The 14,279-nt window shown below is 47.8% G+C and overlaps 1 protein-coding gene across 4 annotated transcripts in view; it reads left to right on the forward strand.

Moving 5' to 3' along the window:
- The window catches only part of GPD2 (glycerol-3-phosphate dehydrogenase 2), a 142,092-nt gene that overhangs the window by 99,588 nt on the left and 28,225 nt on the right, over nt 1–14,279 (forward strand). The window contains exon 18 of one of the 4 annotated variants that reach the window (XM_075029106.1): nt 5,266–6,073. The exons of 2 other annotated variants lie outside the window; for them this stretch is intronic. In XM_075029106.1, the coding sequence (XP_074885207.1) occupies nt 5,266–5,312 (47 nt within the window). In that variant the 3' untranslated portion in view covers nt 5,313–6,073. Of the gene's footprint in view, nt 1–5,265; nt 6,074–14,279 lie in introns of those variants that run through there. One more of the 4 variants, XM_075029108.1, reaches the window with a different exon arrangement.

Here is a 14,279-nt window from a genome sequence, read left to right on the forward strand (position 1 = left end):
CACAGGTTTTAGTGTATCGAATGGCCACTGAAAAATGGCACCTAAGCCAAGTCTGCCTCCAAAAGCCTTTCCACTCAGTCTCTTGGTAGAAAATGAGAACTCGCTGCTCAAATCCATGAGCTGGCATTTTTCTGATGTCAGACACTCAAGGTATTTGGGAAGTGCATGAAAGGTTGTTTTATCCTTTTTTTTTTAATGTCACCTTGGGTCCTGCAGTGTCTCCTGAAGATGTGTTTGAGTTGTGCTCCACAGCAGTCTGTGGGGTTCAAAGCAGAGTTCCCAACTTTTTTCCCCTGGGAAGTGTTAAGGGAGCAGAGCCATTATACACCCACCTGCCCGCCCCCCCCCCCGGCCACTCTCTGCCCCGTACCTTAAAAAAAGAGGAAAGTAGAATATTTTGAATGTCACACAGAGTGCTGTGCCATCCTGCCCGGTGGCAGTGTTGTAGCCACTGGGAACAGAGCTAGATCCTTTCACTGGGCTGGGAAGACGTTTAGTGTTATGAAACCGAGCAGCAGCCAAGGAAACGTTCATTTGGTCAATACAGACCCAGCTGAGTTAGCATCCTTCCCAGCTCTCCCGCGCTCCGCTCCCAAACTTCAGCATCTCTTGCAGGAATTTGAAAATCTCTCAAACCTGACTCAGGAAAACAGACTGAACTAAACTGAACTAATTTTCAGTTTGTTTAAAAATGTTTTTAAACTGCCAGTTCCTGCTTTGTGGCCAGACTTTGGAGGCGAGGAGGTCTAGGGAGGGATAGGGCTTTCCCAAGCTGAAGTGCCTCTGCAGCCTGGATGTAACACACAGTCACCTCTCCTCCCTGCAGGGTTACGGCACAGTCTCAGGAGCCACCATTCACACCCTGTTCTTCTGTTTTAATAACCATCACCTGGCTTAAAAATTATGCCTAAACTTAAAAATGCAAACAATACTACTACTTCTAAATTTATCCAGTTAATGAAGTCACTAGATAAATTTAGCACATTCTTTTTTGTTATTAATTGCCAACAGTGAAAAGGGCTAAATTCAGAATAACTCTCTGTTTCAAAGACCTAATTGCCAAGGACCTAGCCTTAATATTAACTAGGATAATTATTATGCAAAGCATACCCACCCAGAATGTTTGCATAGCTATCACAAGCGCTTTCATAAATGATGCTTTAATTAGTCTTAATTAGAATTTGTTTAAGTCAGCAGGGAATGCAGAGCCCGTGAAATGATGTATGTAATAAGCATCAGGCTCACTTTTTACTTGGGGAATAGAGCTGACAAAATCACATCACGTTAAATTGATTCAGTCAGAATTAAAATTCTTATGGTATTAATTAAATGGGGGATCTCATTAGCAGGCTGCAGGGTGACAGAGTGACTCTTTGGCGACCAGATGTGAAGAAGCAGCACCGAACAAGAGCACCATTAGACCAAAAAGTCGTCCTATCTGAGGCGCCGGAGCAGCGGCGCGGGGCTTGATGCAAAGCGCTACAACCCCGGCAGTAAGATACCAGCAATTTAGAGCGCTTTTCAGCTAATTTGGCTCCTTTCAGCCAACGCAGCTCCATACAGCAAGGATTCTTGGGGTTTTGCGGGGTGGCGGCTGCCGCGGGAGCCCGTCCTGCCGCCGGGGTCCCCAGGCACCCTCAAGTGCTGCCCGTGCCGGGGCTCAGCCACAGCCTCTGGATACCCCCGCGCCCGAGGGCAGGGAGAGCCCCGGCATTTGCCGTATCCACCCCGGCACCCTCTGTCTAGGCATTCCCGGTGCCTGTGGTGATTCTTACATACTCTGCAAACCACTCGTAGCAGCCGGAGCACTTTTTCCTATTTATAAGCCAGATCCGACTTTGCAAGGTGCGTCAAGGATAGATGATGTTTACTTCCAATTAGCATACGTTTTGTGAATGACAAGGGGCACACGCTGCTGCTGTGTACGCTTTTGTCACTGGTAACCACTTGCTGGTTTTATTTCTCTATCCTAAATTTCAATATTTAAAAAATAAGCCTGCTCCTTGCCTGTGACTGAAAGGTGAAACCTCAGCCCCATGTCAGGGTGATGCACCAGTGCTCCCGGGGGAAACCCAGGTGTCCTCTTCCCCTATGCCCAGCGGGGCACCAGGACCCCCAGCGATGTGTGATGGGATGCGATGGGGCTGGGACAGGACCCCTGTAAAACACCCAGCACCTGCCAGCCAGCGCTGGAGTCGTCAGTAGACCCTCAGCCTCAGTGGAAAGCAGGCTTTGGTGTTTCATGCCCCCAGTTAGTTTCAAAATCAGCACCGTGTGCTCCCCGGCGCAGCCAAGCGCTTCCCTCTTCTGCTTAAGAATAAGGTAATCACGGTGACATGACATCTCTGAATGTGACGTGAACAGCAAAATGAAAAAAACTGTAATGTTTGCAAAAGGCATTTTCTTGGTCGAACGAGTGGGCCCCTGGCATTTTTCTGCACTGAACCCAAGTCTGGCCGGGAGGCAGTGGGATAGCACAGCTCCTCTACCGCAGCGTTTGACGGGGGATGCTCTCAGCTGCTGGTTGCTGTCCTGGCCAAAAGGAAATCAGATCAAAACTCTCCTCAGAACTGTACTCACAGAGCCATCGGGCCCAGGAAACAGCAGGCATTTCTATTTCTGAGGACAGCCAGAAATTTGTAAATCACTGGGAGATGTTAAGCAACTCCCTTGGGGCTGTCACTCAGCTCACAGGACCCCAAACGCAGTTGCTCCTGGGGCAACGGAGCCCGGCTGCAGCAAATGCCTGGCTTTTTGCTGGTGGTCTTGTGGGTGCGTGTCTGTGGAAGAGCAGGAAACCTTCTCTCTAGGTGGGAGTTGCTCTGCTGTGGTTAGGGAAGGAACCGCTGTGCCCCACGGGGCTCCCGCACTGGAGAGAGCTGGCGAGGTCCCTCGGTTACACATCAACTCCATTGCCCTGCTGATGGAGAGCAGGCAGAGCCCGCCGGGGTTGGGAGGGCTGGAGGCAGGGCTGAGGCTGTGCAGCTCATCAAACCAAACCCACTCCTTCACTCGGCACTGCAGAAACCCACCAGGTTCACTTCAGTACACTGAAATACCATTTAAATGGGTGCAGGCCTTTGTTGAAAGATGCTGGCCTTGAGAATTTTTCTAATGGCATTATTTTAGGAGCATAAGGGTATGTAGTCTAATTTTTTAAAAAATCAAACCAACCACAGAAAGCAAGACACCCCAAACAGAGCAAGCTTTCAAAATCAGGTCTACGTATCAGCTTTTCCGTGACCATTCTGTTCGTGAATCACAACTAACTGAAAGAGCTTTGAGGTTGGTTCCTCTACAAACAAAGAAGAAAAAAAAGGGAGAGAGTGTTTTTGTATACATATATATGCCTGTATTTAAAATGTATTTCAGCTGTATTTAGGACAAATCCCACTCCAGACCCAACTCCGTAGTCCCGTGGGTGGATGCCTGCGATCTCAGACACCGGTAGCATCAAGACCCGGGCGGGCAGTGCCCTGCTCCAGCCGTGGGAAGCCATTTTCCATGGCAGACCACCACGGGCCAACCGAGTTCCATCTGCAGCAAACACGCCTGTTGTTAGAAATGCACCAATCCTGAGGTTTTTGCAGGAGAGTCCCAGTACAATATGAGGCTCGGCAGGTCTGCACGCGCGGTGGGCTGGGGCAGAGGCAGGTCTCCCTGCACCGCCACTTACAGCCAGCTCTCCAAATTCCCACTCCTGTACACATACATAGATATACTTTCTTTTCTTAAAAAAAAAAATATTCTAAAATTTGGAACATAAAAATCCCAGAGATGTTTTTCTCTCTGTACATGCCTCAGGCACGTGCATAACGGGGCTTCCTAAGCCTTGCCTTGGTCGTTATTTAAAGTTTCTGGCACCCCAGCTCGTGGGACCCATCCTGGCCCTGGACCTGTGGCCCTGGCTGTGGGCTGCTGAACCAGAGCCGGTGCTGCCTGCAGCCGCCTGCGCCTGTGGCACAAAAGCTGCCGGGTGCGGAGAGGCTGTTATTGTAATACCCCAACCTGCGTGCCCGGGGAGCAAAAATCCTCCAGGCTAATTAGTCAGACTAACCTCTCATTCCCAAACCTACCGCCTGGAAATGCTTGCGACTTTACCAGCTTACGTCTCATCAGTATTCGGCTTCCCTGCCAAAGCGCGAGAGGGGGGGAGAAAAGATAACCATAAGGACAAGAGATAAAAAGGAACTCAATAGGAAACAAAAATAAACACTCCTGTGTCTGCGCTGTGGACCTCTCCTGCCATTTAGATAACCTCTGCGCTGCGCCAAATCTCCTCCCCGCCGCCCCCCGAGGCTGGCAGCGGGGGGCTCCAGGAACATGGCCGTGCCCCCCGGTCCCCGCCACGCCGAGGGTCTCCGCCGCCGCCAGCATCTGCGCTGGTGAGCGGGACCCTCGCACCAGCGCTGCCCGTGGCTCCCCAGCTCCACCGGAGCGAGCGGATGGAGGGACAGGGATGTTTTCTGTACGGACGGACAGGAGCTGTCTTCTCGCAAAGCCGAGACGTGGGGATGAGCGCATCCCCTTGAGCCTAACGGCAGCTCCTGGGATTCCCAAAGTTTGAATCCAAGAGGCATCGGCCAGCATCGAAACCTGGCAGGCAAGCAGGGCTGCCTCGTCCCGGTCCCGGTCCCGGTCCCCATCCAGCCTTGTCCACCAGGACCGGACCGTGGGAAACCAGCGTACGGCCCCAGCGTGCATGCCGGGCAGCGTGGGGCTCGCGCACGTGGGTGGACGGGACGATCTCGTCCCTGCGCCACGGGTGGTGCCGCCGGCACGGGGGGCCGTGGGGCGCGATGCCGGCACGCAGCGCGTGGCGGTGTGAGCACCGTGACGAGGAGCAACCCACCCCGCTCCGAGGACGGCCTCTAGCTTGCCTGGGTATGGCTGTTCTGGCTTTGCCGATCGTAAGCGGTGCTTTTTTTGTCTCAGCAGATATTTTAGGACTTAGTTGAAATCAAATGCAGGTTTTTTTAATCTAGTCTAAACCTACTAAAACATTCACTATTCTTACTGCCTAATACATTTATTCATGGCCTATATATATTCTCCACTATAACTAACCTCTTTTTTCATGTCTTCATTTTTAATAATATTGCTTATGTGAAAATTGCTGGATAAATTATTCAATTCTCTCTATAATCTAGTATATCTGCAGTAAAACTGCTAACCTGGCTCTGTCAATACATTCATAATAATTTAGGTTATTTGTCTGTGTTCCTCTCCCCCCTCTCCTCCACCCCCCCTTGGGCTGGGGCTCAGCCCCTTTGCGGAGCGGTACCACGAAGAAGTATTTTGCTCTTACATGATGAAGAGAAGCTGCCACATCGATGCACAAGTCAATACGCATTTCACATGAAATTTCATTCACGTGTGTAACTATGGGGTGAGTACGGGTAACTAATTACTCGCACAATCACCAGTCCGCAAAGCTTGACCACCTGCCGCAAAAATACCTATTTTAGGGGATCGCCCCGAGGCGGGGAGCTCCGCGGCGGGGTGGGAGCCCCAGGGCAGTGCACCCCTGTAACGCCTCCCCCGGCCAGCCCGCGGGGGGATGCCCCGAGAGCGGGGAGGAAAGCGGGCTCACGCTGGAAATCGTTTTCAGGGAAAAAGCATCTCTCCTGTGGTGTGTGCAGGACACCCTGCCAGGTGGAAAGGGGCATGCCTGTGTGCTAGAGCAGTGAAAATGGGACCACGGAGGGAAGGGCTGATTTGGGCTGAAATATTAAAATATTTGCAGTGGATTTACAATGCGTGCGGCCTTCTCTCCTTATGCATGGCGCAAATTAAAAATGAGACCAAGTGCTCCATCCCCCTTCCCCAGGGCTGGATGCGGCCCCATGGCTGATGCAAGGGTCCACCTTCGTCATGCCCAGAAACCCGCTTCACCTCTTTCTCAGCATCCTCCATCATTTAAAGATGTCGAACTATAGCAATAGAGCCATTGAAATAAAAAAGGGCAAATAAAATGCTGAGAGTCAGTTTGATCTAACTCAACCTTTTCAAATGACTACACTAATTTTCGACATGTGAATTTAACTGTGTGTTTGCCCCCCTATAAACAGGACGAATAAACACTATATCATTTTTACACTTGAACTGTATTATGATTTTAATGCAGGCTCAGGTGAGATGAGGTCAGAGGATACAATTAAATGGATCTGGTACCATCTGGAGATTAGGGTCTCTTTAACCATGCTTGGGTGATTTATCCATCAGCAACTCATGTAGTGCTTCATAAAAACTGGTATCTGTTTAAAAAAAGGTATTAAAATACAGCGTATTTTTAAAATTAGAGACTAAAATATTGTGTAGTTGCAGGCAAGCAGTTTATTTCTTAACCACTGAAACAGAAATTCTTGTATCGGAATAAATCTACTGATACGAATTTACTTTATTTACTGGTATTTATACAGGGCTGCTTTGTGCAGGGCAAAAGAAAAACAACCACCAAATCCCAAGCCCTTTTAAGCGAATGCCTAATGAGGCAGGCTTTAAAGGGTTCAAAATTCCCCAAGTGGAAGACGATTACCTGCCTTCCTAAGGGGGAGCCTGCCTGCCTCGGCATCCCCACTTTTCGCTCCATGGTAGCCTTCAGAAGAGGCTGTGCCAGGAGAGCAGCTTTATTACGGCAAACAAAAGTTGGGAGCCTTCTACTACCTCTTATTGCAAGGCTGCAAGTAATAGTCTATGGCATTAGCCAGAATTTATTTTGTAATAAAACAAAACGGGTGTAAAATCAAATATTTAACTGTCAACTTTCAAAGCAAATGAGTAGCTAAAACTCAGTTTAATAATTGATCCATCAATGTGCAGATCAAAAGCTAAGGCCAAAATTAAACAATTATTTTTCTGAAATTATATTTTATTAAAAATTTCCTGAAAGAAAAACAATTCAGCCATTCTTCTGGACAGTAATTTATACAGTTTAGTGATCTTGCTGTCAATAATATACAAATAGCACTAATATATTACTATAATGCTTCATTTTCATTAAGACATCTGCCAAGTTCTCAAAAACCTTTTCCATTTGGGACTTGACTTATAATTGCATAATCCCTTGGGGGAGTTTCAATATTATTTTAATCAATTTTAACCACAATACACAATATGGATGATTACATTGCAATGTCATTTCCAAAGTTACTTTCCCCCATTATTCATTTGCAAGGGGAGAGAACACTGGAAATGTTTGTGAAAGATATTCCGGTAGGGAAACAAATGACAGAAAGGCAGAATGAATTTCTCCACCTTTCAGAAGAACAACAAGGCGAATAAATATGAATTTACATGAACTGAGGGTCTGCAGCGAGCATTGCCGGCGTCCCCGGCTCTCACAAACGACCGTGGCGGCTGCTCTTCGCCGACCCGTCCTCCCCCTGCCCCTTCCCACCCGGCCAGGAGCACAGGTTATACCTGAAAGAACTCGCGCTGATAAAACGCAGCAAATTCCTGTTCTTCCTCTCTTCTGGACCCGCACATCGCTGCAGCCCAGAAAGGCAGTATCACTGGGCTGTTGTTTTCTGGGTTGATCTGCAAAGTTTTTGCCACTACAACCTTCATCTCCAGTGACACGATCTGAAAACCACATTTATTGGTGTCTGTTACCTCCTCCTGCCCCTAGCTCCGTGTTTTCCTAGGTCCTCCAGGTACCGAACTTGCGAATGACCCACTCCTCCTTTCTGCTCTGATCGAAGGTCACAGAGAAGGGACGGGGTCTCTCTCGCCTGTAGTGACGGATCCACCAACGAGCGGACCAACAGCTAAGGCCAAAATTAAATAGTCCCTTTTCTGAAATTGCATTTGATTAAAAGTTTCCTGAAAGCAGGGCAATTCAGCCACCGTTGTGCCACCAGTACAGATTCGCAGCTGGGGAAACGTGCCCTTTAGGGCGAGGAGTGGGTCTGGAGAGGACCAGGGCTCCACGAGGGTCTGGGGTGGACGAGGGGTCCACGAGGTCAGAGGACGGAGGCGAAGGCACATCGAGGGAAACGTGTCGACAGCGTTTAACTCTGGGGTGGAAAAGGAGGGCAGGCGGTGGAGAGGGAGGGTGCTCCAGGTGTGCTGCTCCTGCACATATTTAACATGCCAGCTCCTGCACAGCCCAAACCCGCCTTCAGACATGACCTTGGCAATATTACAGTGGTAATATTTTCACAAGCATGACCTCCTCTGAATCTGGGTCTCCAATATATTCTGAGCAAACATGCTTTCCTCCCTGTCAGGCACACTGTAGATATCTTCTTTCTCCACCTGGTTTTTCCTGAATGAGCCTATTCCTTGGATATATGTCGGTCTTTCAGCTGAGGCATGTTACACACACACACACACGAGACGGATGGGGACCTGACAGCTGTGTTTTAATTGTTGCCACTAAGGTGGATGTAGTTTCTTTATAAATGTTGGCGTTAATCTCAGCGTAGATGTAATTTAATGTAGCACAGAGTAAGTAATTCCTCGTTACGAGGCTTTTTGCGTTTCCTCCTGTTCTTTGACGGCAGAGGCTGGTGACGCCATCGCTGGGAGGGAGGTCCCTCTTGCACAAAAGGATGAATTCAGTGTCTTCTCTACGTAAACAAAAAAACCCAACACCCTCTGAGCTGGTTTATTTATGCACTGAATTACTTCTGTAATGCTTTGCAATAAATAAAGAGTTTGCTATTGCAAAGACAGAGAGTGTGGAAAAGCACAGGCAGAAACAGGCTCTCTTCCCCTGGCCCAGCAGAGAGCTGGTGGTTTGGGTCTTCTGTGTACCCCAGAGAGCTGCTCTATCCATTGTTGACACAATTGTCACTAATAGGGAAAAATATGAAATTTGAACAGATCTTTAAAAATCACTTTAATGTGATCTTCTCCCCCCCCCCCCCCAGTAATTACCCAAGGGCTCTTTGTTTTCACTAAATAATTCCCTGCTGTATTTAAAAAATACCAGAAATGTTGTCTGTGGTATCAAATAAAAACTCAAAGACTCACACAGTAAAAATTCATCCACCACAACTGTCTGCCAAAAACCTCAAAAACTCTAAAAAGAAACATAACAGCAAAGTTGTTAATGGACACCAAGGCAATCCACCACTTTGAAAGAACACTGGCTGGGTCATTAAGAGAAAACACTTTTAAAAATACAGACTGTTTGTAAAAGCTGCATAGCAGTCTGTAACCAGTAAAAAGTATGCTTTTGTGCTCCTTATTTTAAAATAATAATATTAGAGAGTGCTCTGCAGCCAAAGGGTGTTTCCTAGGTGAAAAAGAGATAGTCTGTATGAGTCAACATCGAATTCAGATGCTGTCTGTCACTGTACAAGAAATACATAGGAACACTTTTCCCATTTTCTATAAATCAACAAAAGACTCAGAGCAGTCTGAAAGTTTGTTTAAGCCAAAGCCATGGCGTGTCACATCGAGAGGTTCTGCCACAGCCTGGCTGGACAGGCTGCTGAAATGTATTAAAATGAGACCAAAAAGCAAGAATGAAGAATTGGTTCCTCCCGAGAGAAAGAGAGGGATCAGTTTTGTCTTCAGAACAGGTGGAAAAATGGGATTGAGAAGTTAAAGCAGTCCTAAACATACTCATTTGAGGTTTTGCTGAGTGCTGTTGGTTTCAGTAGCCTTTGGATGGGGTTTGAACTCATTTTAGGACTTCTCGCCTTTGCCAATACGGGGCAGGTCTCACCTTCTCTATCCTTTCTCCTCAGTGACTGACAGCGGGTTGGTATTTTCAGTGTGTTAGCTGATTTAATGCCTCTTTTGTCCTGACATAAGCCCCAAATGCTGTATATCTCATTAAAACTAAACTCTTTTTAGTTGTTTTTAGGAAGTGGAATTCTTCTTTAAGTAAGAATTTCCTCAAATGCGACGAAGTACCTTCTTACTGAAAACAAAAACCCAAAATGAAGAGCTGTGAAATGTCTCTGCAATGGCCCAGGTGGTCTGGTTCCATGAAATATTTTGTTTTCACAAAAGAGTTTCACTGATAAAATATTTCAGTTGGTTATGGCTTTTAAAAAGGAGGAGTTATGTCGAGAAATGGAATATTTCAGCCACGGCAAAGTGCTCTGGAGCTGCCCCATCCCTTGGGCACAGGCTCTGCAGGATGGCACGTGTTCCTGGTTCCTGAAGGTAGAGCAGGGCCACAAATACACTGAAGAAAATTCCCTTTTTATGCACGCTTAGCAAGGTTTTGAGGCCAGCTCCCCTCTGAAGTGAAGCTTGTTAGGTGGGGATGTGCAGCTCAGGGTGCCCGTCCAAACTCCCACGCTCAGGCTCCCAGAGGTGCTCGGCCTTCTCCGGATCAAAGCGTTAACAGCGCGAAAGGAGAAGTCTGAACTACTTAATAAAGATGGAAAAAGGCTGCTGTGGCCAGGCATAACCACAGAGAAAAATCATTAAAAAGTCATTTCCACCAAATGGATGTTTTAAAAAAACATTTCTAAGCCCTACCTATAGCACTTTGCATAATTCTTCCCTATTTATGAAAATGAAATCCCTGAGAAGTCTGTGTTCAAGCCCATATGGTGGCTGATGTGATATTTGGCATAATCGCTGAGGAAAATATGGCACTGCTAATTTGCCTATCAGCCCCTGGGACGGGTCCCCTGGCAGCGCCGCTCCACGCCGTGTGAGGCGAGCTCCACCTCGGCGCCGTGTGTAAGGGCAAGAGCAGCACCAGCCCCGGGCCGTGCCTGGGGAATTAACGACCGGGGGGAATTAACGGCCCCCGGCTGCACCTCCGGCCATCGGCTCCTGCAGCCAGCGATGTCCCGGGCGTCCGCCCTTATGGAGATGTCGCTAAAAGGGTTAAAGAAGTTTTGACTGGTTTATGACATGAACGCTGTCAGCGGAATGCATTTTGAATCCCTGTTTAAAAGACATGTAATTGCCTCAGATTCTTTATATTATCATAACTCTTCAAAATTGATTGGTTTTAGGTTTATGGAAAAATATGCAAATGCACAGAGAACGACACACATTCCTCATTGTGGGTATAAAAGTAGTTCACAGAGAATCCATCTGATTGAGTTTGATTACTGAACAAAATCTAATTATTTTAGATACACGTCCAGGCTTTTCTGGAGAGGCATGCTGAAGAGAAGAAATATTTGGTATACATGAGTGCTGTTTGCCCGCTCAGATTTCTTTATTCACATATATTTTGACAGTCCAGAATTTTAAATAATTGATACCAATGTTCCCTCTTCAGGGTAAAAGAAACCAATGTAATTGCAAAAGGACCAGTGCTGATGCGCTCCTGTGTGCGTTTCCACAGCGCACACGTACCTTCGAAAGAACACTAGTAGCGCCTTTGGGGTTAAATCATCTTTCGAACTCCTTTTTAGCAGCTTTTGTGCATGGTTTTGTACATGCACATGCATATTTTTGTACATCCCCATGCAAATTGCCGTGCCAAGGCATTTCCACCAGGTTCCCGATAGCTGGGAGAAGCGGATGGGGATGCTGGGCTGGGCACAGGTACCATGGCCCGGGGCATCCCTCCGTCATCCTGCGCCCCAGCACCCGCGAGTGCTCAGCAGTGTACTGCACCTTATTACTGATTTATCATACATGCTTAAACATTAATTCTGGAGAGGTAAGGAAATGATTGAGCCAACGTTTTGGCCCCTCCTGGGCCTTTGTCAAGGAGTATTTATAAGTCTTTTAAAACAGCTTTGAATAATTACTAAATCCCTCCCTCTCATAAACAATTATCATCCTTTCCCAATTATCTAGTCAATTATAATCTACAAAGTCTCCTGCATTAAATTAAACCGTATGTTCTTCACAGTCACTTCTAGTAGGAATACAGCAGTCTGCCTGGCCCTCCCCAATACACAAACTTTTTCTCCCCAAAATCCCTCCTGAAAAACCTTCTCTCCTGCAGCGGCTGCAAGGACCAGCATTTACACACCAGGACCCTCACCCAGGAGGGTCGCAGTCCACCTGAGCTACGCACAATCCAATTTCTGAGGCCACCAGCCACCTTTTTCTTCCTTCTTTCAATGGTATTGATTGAATTGGGCACTAAATTTGGATGGTTTTGCCACTTAATAAGATGGCAGGCCATCGGGCTCGGGGAGCATGGAGATGCCATTGTAGCTCTTAGTCTCTGATGAGACTTCAACAATTACAATTACTAAAGCATCGATGTTGTTCCATCAAAACCCTCTGTCTGTATACATGGGCCTTACTAAAGTCACGGCTGAGGAAGGACAGACTCTTTCCTAGCCACACCAACACAAACATTGGAGTGCAGTACATTTCTTGGTCACTACCGTTTCTGTTTTCTTGGTAAGGGTAAAGAATTATCATCAACCCGAATCATTTCCCCTTGGCCCTTAAGAGGTTTTTCCCAAGTAGTTAAGTGCCTCTTTCGGGTGCTGTCAGGAAAGCGGGGCTGCCCACCCTTTAAGGAAATCGGTGTGTAATAATTAGGTGTAGAGCCCCTCAAATATACCCTGTTATCAAATACAAAAGAATTACTTATGCATTCTGCTATGAGACCCATCATTAATTAGGAGTTTTACATATTAATTGCAACACAGGAAAAAAAAACCAGTTTTTGTCTCTCTGTGAAACACTGAGTGATGCTGAGGTGTGCAGCTTGTGCTGCTCCGGGAAATAAAGGATGGAAAATTTCTAGACTTTGAGCTCAGTTGCAAGAAAATGGACTGAGGTGAGGAAATACCTGGGCTGATTGCCCCACAAGCCGGTAAATCCTCCAGCAGCCCTGCTGAGCTACGCCTGCGGATGCCTGACGCTCTCCGGGGCCACCCCTCGAGCCCTTCGCAAGGCTCTGTTTCCCGACGTCTCGGCCCCGGCCCCATCCCGGCAGATGGGAGGTGGGTGCCGTGGGAAGAGGCACATCTTCTCCGCGTCCCGTGAAGCGGGACCGCACCACACCACTGCCGCCAGCAGAAGAGGATGGTGCCTCTGAAGGCTTGTCTTAGACACAGCCGGTGCTACGTTTTCACGGACAAATGAGTGACGGCTGCTCTCCTGAGCGTGCGTGTTCTCCAGCACTGCACTAGCTCTGAGGTTCTCTCTCCAAGCAGGGTTTGCTCCTTGGCAGCAGGAACACAGCACCCATGGTTAGGGCGAGCAGCGGTCACCAACTCTAACGGCCTTTCCTGGCCAAACCGTGCCGCTCTGCGCTAGGGTCACCAGGGATGCCCTGTTTTGCTGGGAGCCGGTCAAAGCTCACACCGTAGACCACCCCTGTTCACCCACTCGGCGGCCGCGTGGACCTCTCCGGAGCGGTGGCCGGCAGCAGGTCGGAGGTGGCATACATGGCTCAAATATTCTGCAGAGACAGAGGGGGTCCTCCCTGCTGGAACGGGCACACGGCTGGCACCCAGGAAGCCAAAGACTGCTTTTAATATCATTTTCTTCCGAAGGCGATTGCTGGGAAGACAGAACAAAACACCCGGTATGTCAATAAGGATTTGCACTGTATCATCTATGCCAAAAAACTAACTAACTCAATCTTCTCCACTTCAGTACAAGTTAGAATTTATATGCAACTCCCCACTTCAGGTGGGCAATCCAAAGAAATTAACCTCAGGAGAAAATTGCTTTTTTCTGGCTTAACACATAGCTTATTATCATGTCAGGCAGAAGAGACAGTGGGGAAAATGCAAAATCACAGACATGATACAATGGTGCATCCATATATTCACAGCTAAGGAACCACTTATTAGGAGAAATGTTTAAATTCAGAAGAGCAGGGTTCATTCTTTATGGCAACAGACAGAGACTGACAGAGTCAATCCTAGGGGCTAATAAACTGAACCATGCTACAAAACTTCACCCCAAAATAGCAAGTCTAGTAGAGAAGATGTACTTATGCAGCCGTAGTAAGTTGTGGACACAGGGCTGTTTTCTGCAAATATCCCAAAGCACTTTACAAACTGGGCAAAGATTTATGTCCGGGGGAAAATAAGAATCAGAGTGCGAGTGCAATTCACCCGGCTGCACTAGTTGCATTTATTCAATCAATCAGGATATCTATCAAGATAAGCTTGATCTCGTTGCTAAGTGGGAGAATGCTAACTAGGAGTCAGGCTTGGGAAGGCTGCGGTGTGGGGGTCAGGCAGGACCAGGGGACACTGGGTCACCAGGGAGGATTTGTGATCCCAAGGTGGAAGGGGACATGCTTTGTCTCCTGCAGCAGCAGGGGGTTTATCAAACACCCAGCGCCCTGGCAGGGTCCAGGTCAAGGCACAGTCCCTGACACCACGTTTCTGAGAGCAGCGGGGTACCAGCCATCCCCAGGCCCA

This window comes from Buteo buteo, chromosome 5, assembly GCF_964188355.1.
Source record: "Buteo buteo chromosome 5, bButBut1.hap1.1, whole genome shotgun sequence".
Classification (NCBI taxonomy): domain Eukaryota; kingdom Metazoa; phylum Chordata; class Aves; order Accipitriformes; family Accipitridae; genus Buteo; species Buteo buteo.